The sequence below is a fragment of the Echinococcus granulosus genome (genome assembly GCF_000524195.1).
Source record: "Echinococcus granulosus chromosome Unknown EG_S00048, whole genome shotgun sequence".
NCBI classification, from domain to species: domain Eukaryota; kingdom Metazoa; phylum Platyhelminthes; class Cestoda; order Cyclophyllidea; family Taeniidae; genus Echinococcus; species Echinococcus granulosus.
The window spans coordinates 5,562-11,195 of NW_020170428.1; the positions used below are offsets into that span (position 1 = coordinate 5,562).

At 44.8% G+C, this 5,634-nt stretch overlaps 1 protein-coding gene across 1 annotated transcript; it reads right to left on the bottom strand. All coding sequences in view use genetic code 11, as the record gives it.

The window, feature by feature from the left end:
- Nucleotides 1-738: 738 nt before the first annotated feature.
- EGR_05895 (Activated CDC42 kinase) lies at nucleotides 739-2,088 on the bottom strand (the record flags this gene model as incomplete). Its single annotated transcript, XM_024495144.1, has 1 exon — nucleotides 739-2,088. One exon carries the CDS (start codon nucleotides 2,086-2,088, stop codon nucleotides 739-741), a length of 1,350 nt encoding a protein of 449 aa, XP_024350363.1.
- Between the last annotated feature and the right edge of the window lie 3,546 nt (nucleotides 2,089-5,634).

A 5,634-nucleotide genomic window follows, 5' to 3' on the forward strand; every position in this document is an offset into this window, starting at 1 on the left:
CATGCCCCCCCCCCTCTTCCACCTTACCTCCGCCTCCCACGGAAAGAAGGAAGCGATAAACTTGTCACGGAATGTAAAATTCATCCACTTTGTTGTCTCTATTGTGGCGTCACACAACTACCAAGCAGTTGAGAGGGTAGAAAAACAAATAAACAAAATAAAATATTTTAAAATTTTAACTAACAATTTTGTACGGATTAAATTGTATCGAATCCCACGCTGTGGCAGAGCGCAAGAGCGGAGGGGACGGCGGCGACGACGGTGGCGGAGGAACGCACGAGCGTGCGCGCACACACTCGTACACACACACACACACACACCGCCTTCAGTCCGTTCACAGGACGGATCGATAATTATGTGCCCACGTGCTACCTCACCGTGGTATCCTATTGGAGGGTGCAGGCATGCAAGTGTGCGTGCGCACACACCGACGCACTGATACAGTACACGCACGCATGCACACCTCCGAGGGAGGAGAACGGCTCAAAATTTCCACCCTTTAAGAAAAAAACGCATTTTTTCCAGTTTTTTTTAGTCTTTTTTTTGCCTCTTCAACTCTGTTAGGTACAATTTGAAAAGAATAGTGAAACATCAAAGTAGGTCGTCTAAATGCAGTGTCTTTTCTGGTGTGCGTGCTTGGGTGCGTGCGTGTGAATTTGAATGCTAGGGTTGATTTGTGCGTCTTGACAATTTAATGGAATGGCGTCGACTATACACATTGAAGGCATTTTGAATGCATCAGGGGAACGGTGCGGATGTGGTGTTGAGGTAGAGGATGTCGGGCGAATTGTCCGGTGTGACGCTAGCCGAATCGCCGGTACTGCTAGCGGTGCGTGATAGCGGTGGTCGGTAGATGGAAAGCGGTGTGGATTGGTGAGGACTGCCACTGTTACGTATGTATTCGGCAGCTGCGTCAAAATTCCAATCCATCCTTTCAAGAATTCTCTCACAGGCAGATTTGGAGGCACAGCCCAGTCGACAAAGTAGCTCCACTTTAAGACGTTTTTGGGCTTTTTGGAAATTCCAACTTGAACCGATTAGAACAGCTCGACATTCATCTGACCTCGCGGTAGGCACTTGATTTTGCAACTTCTCGACTAGAGTTCGTTGAATGAGTCGTAGTACCTCTTTATTGCACTCAGATCGGCCTCTTCGAAGTTGGGTTGATCGAAAGTCCTCGCTTTGTACATTAGTTCCAGGTGAAGAGCAGGCTGAAGTGCCGGGCAGATTTTCGTAGTGTGAATGTCCTTCATTCCACAGTTTGGTTGATAAAGTAGTCGGTCTGCCGTCAGAATTGATCCCTGCATCCTGCCAACGTCTTAATCGCCTTTTAGGGGGGTTAATGACCCAATAATGAGTGTCACTAATCTTGACACCATTCTGTAACACAGGATAAATCTTAACCTCCGCATAACCATCGTCCTCCCCATCGTCGAAGTAGTTCAAGAAACTGCCATCCTCGGAGTAAACAGACGCAGCTAAGGAGACAATATCTACGGGGGATGAAGCTCTCACCTGACGAGATGATTCCAAAGTCTCTCGAGACTTCTCCAACGCAGCTTTGAGCCATGCTGGACGGGCTCTGGGTGGTGGTGGAGGAACAGTCACCTCGGCTTCCAACTCCGCGAGCATTGGATGTTCGTAGACGCTAGACAAATCATCGTCCTTTTCTCTTTCCTCGTCCTCTCCATCAAAGGAAAGTGAAGATGCAACTGTGTCCGTTTCTGAAACCACAGACGGTCTTGATTGTTGCTGCTGACAATGATTGTGCTTGCTAAAGGCGGTAGAAAGAGGATTTCTGTACGACTTTTCACTCTTCTCCGATTTGGTCAGACGACAGGAGTGAAAGAATAGTGATTTTGCTCGATTGAAGCCCTTAAAGTAGTCAGTTTTCACTTGCGGTGATTCAGGCCGTGCATCAGGCACTTTAGGCTTCTCCATCTCTCCTCCTTTCGGCATTGACACCGTGCGTCGCAATCTCTCGAATACGCGGGCCTGGGGAGCGAGGAGGCTTCTCTCCTTCAACGAGTTGCCGGTCTCCTCAGAGGCGATGGAGAAGTCACGCTGAGAAATCCACTTTGAGCTCATGTTTGCCTAGAAATGAGGCATCGCATGGTATCAGCAAACGTCCACACGGATTTTATACTGAGCGAATCAAAAATGCGCTTGCAGCTCATTGGTCAGGCGCCAACCAATCACGCATGGGGAGATGTAATCACTGCTACTCGCGTTTTTTTTTGTTTATACTTTGCGATTTTTTTTTCTAAAAAGACCTTTAACAAAAAGCATAAATGTGTAATTAAGGTGCTGATAAACTGGAGCGATCTTTTAGTGGTTGTCTTGTTAATTGCAGGCAATCACGTGTGGAAATACAGTATTAGTGTGATTGTAGGAGGCATCCACAAAGGAGGGCTCCTTTTTACGTTCCGGATTACCAAACTATAAGTTTTTCCTCTTTTAAAAAAATCTGCAAAGAAAATAACCTCTGGAAGTTTTTAAAAGTTAGGAAAAGAGGAAAGCAAGAGATTTAAGATGACTAGACGGTTAGGCACGGCGTCATAGACCTGTTCAGCATTTATGACTTTGCGTTGGAGACAACCTGATGCCCTGAAACAACTTTTTTCTGTAGGTGGCATCTGTGGAGATGAATTTAAAAGGGTGTCTTTTTAGCCTACATAGAGTGGTGTTGTTTACTTGGCACTTTTGGGCTCCTTTGTTAACTGCAGTCAAGATTAATTAACACCTGCCAAGAAATGGGGTAGCAGTTGGGGTCATTATTATCACACCATCAAGTGAAATTAGGTGACTCAAGTGAAATCAACTGTTGAATATAATTCTTGGAGCTACGTCTATTGCCACCATCACCAGGGTGGATCGCTCCAAAGGGTGTTTCTGCACACCCATTGTTGCAATTTAGTTGACATCATCATCATCATCATTTAAGTTTTCACTCCATCTTAAGTCTCTTTTTCAAACAAAACATAGAAATGCTCAATGTTAGTGTCTTTTCGGTTGCTACAAAAATACCTCAAAATTTGACATTTCATTATGGAATGACATTTTAACGCATGTAAATTGGCATCAACTGATAAGCTGACCTTTCTGATGGACGTTGTCCTTACACTGTTTCATATCTCTACTCCGGATTCTTTAGGCTGGAAGACGCTACTTACCTGTGTAGTCAAACGCACAGCCGAACAAAAACCGTCGGTGAACCCCTTCATTAAAGCTTGGTCATAAAATCTGCTTCATTTTTTAAATACTTCTTCACTTCTCCTATGCCATGGAGGGAGGGAAGTGAGATAGACCAATTTCGCTACTCCTGGATCACGTCGGGGCAGGTGGCGCCTCTTCTAAACGAGGCGGCCCCCAGGTTGCTCCCCTTTTTAGTCCAAAATAGGCCACTGATGTCAAAGTAGCAAAAACTCGAAAGATTGGACAGATCTTGTTTAAAAAAATCTGAAGATTTATTCTATTTTCAATAACATTTTCGCGGAAATCTCACGCTATTTTTCATGACCTTCCGCAAATCATAAATTTAATGCTTTGTTTACCTTATAAAAGACACAAGTAAAACAAGGATGAATCTCTCGAATAACTGCAATACTTTGGTTATTGGTTTGTTTGTTTGTTTGTTTGGTGACGCGGGCATCTAACGTTCCGCTGATTTTACTTCCGCTCGGTGGTGTGGCCTCCGGGCCACGGCAGTAGCCCCTCAGCCCTTCTGTGCACAGGCAAAACATTTTACGCTCTAATATTATGACTACTTTCAACTCCAGGGAGGACTCAGGGCGCTAAGCAATATAACTGACTTCGTGCTCAAATTCGGGAGAGGAAAAAGGCGATCTCGTCGTTACAGGGCATGTTATATAGGTAGGTAGATAGGGGATGGGGAAGAAGGGCTTGAATTGTACCCTCTTTGCTTTGAAGTAACAGGTACTGGGGTAAAAAACCTAAATTTCAACTCGAAAATGTGTGTGTGTGTGAGAAAGAGAGAGAGGGAAAGAGATGGAGAGGAAATACGCAAATCGCGTGGGTGTACTTTTCCATCACCACGTAAAGGCTGGTAAATCAAAAAGAATGACATATTGGCGTGGGTTTTTGTGTTTAACACCTTTCGTGTGGCGGTGTTGTGGTATCCAATCCGACTAACCCCACCCCGCCCTCCCCTCCACTCTGTAAGGCATGGGAATAAAGGTAACCAAGTTTGTGGATTGAAAGAGGGAGAGAGAGAAGGCGATTCACATGGTTCAAGGTGGACGAAGGTTGTCTGGCGTGGCCCACAGCCACCTTCAGTCAATTCGTACCAATGCTTGACTTGTCTGATCTCGAGCTGCCAACAGGTAAAACCATTGGAGGCACATGGACTCCATTTTACACCTCAGAATGGATGGATGGAGAGAAAAGTGATGCCACTCTTGGAGAGACATGCTGACCATCTGCATCCTCTCCTCATCTGTCAACCCTCAGAAGTGGACCACATTAGTGACAACCTCGGCTGTGCATCTAAAGGGCTCGCTTTCCCCTCTCTTTGTTTAAACACCCATTTTTTGTACGTTCCTCTTCCACAAACTGTTTTCTCGCCTCAATGTTACGATTCGCTTATAACACCTCCGATGACACTTATCGCCCTAAAGGCGATAAAATTGGCGCCCACAGCTCAGATGACCTTTTGGTTATGGTTCTGTCGCGCGTACAGATGTATTTATTTTAAAATCAACTTCAGGGCATTATTTTAACATTTTTGAGGGGAGGAGGAGGGCAAACGAAAGTAGACGGACCATCAACTCCACATTTGCGCACTTTTGTAAAAGTTGGTCAGACGTCAGATATGTTGGTAAGCTTCTCGTGAGACAAAAGTGCAGTGACAGTGGGCACCCGTGTGGGTTGGTTTGTATTTATTTACGGGGGTGTCGCGTCATGTATCTTTCAAAGCCTGGAGTCCGCATTGTGCTACCTCAAGGAGGGACGCCCACTCCAACCCGTCACCCCCTCCTCCTCCTCCCACGTACAATCATGCCACACGGGCATGGAAACGCGATCATTCGTGTTTGTGCAACTCCCAAAAATCTACTTTCCTTCCACAAACTAGGTCGTCTGTAATACGCGTTTCTGGAGCCGAAAAGCAAACTTGCCTATGCATTGCACAAATGCCGACGGAATGGGGTTAATGCCAAGACACACAGACGAAGTGGGGGTAAATATACTTTTAAAATCGTAAAAAAGAAGCATTCACATGCCGCGAACTATTCATAGTCAGAGGTATTGTGCGAAGAGAAGCTAATCACTTAAACAATCATGGACCTATAAACAATGTCCAAAGGCTTATTTCGTCAATAGAATTAGTCTATTATGCAATGGATATGTTTACATAAAGTTTGTTAGAGACCGTTTTTAATAGTAAGTGGGCGGATTTACTTAACCAAATATATGCACAAAGAGACTAACTGACGTCAGCAGAGGCGGTGCGATCAATTAATTCTTCTACCAAGACCTGATTATTAATTAAGAATTTGCTTACTTGTATTACTCTAAGCCATCTCGGATCGAAATCCATGCACATGGCGTGAGGAGAATTAAAATATTATGGATTATATCTGACAATTGTTGCACAATTTACTGCTAGGTTTTTCA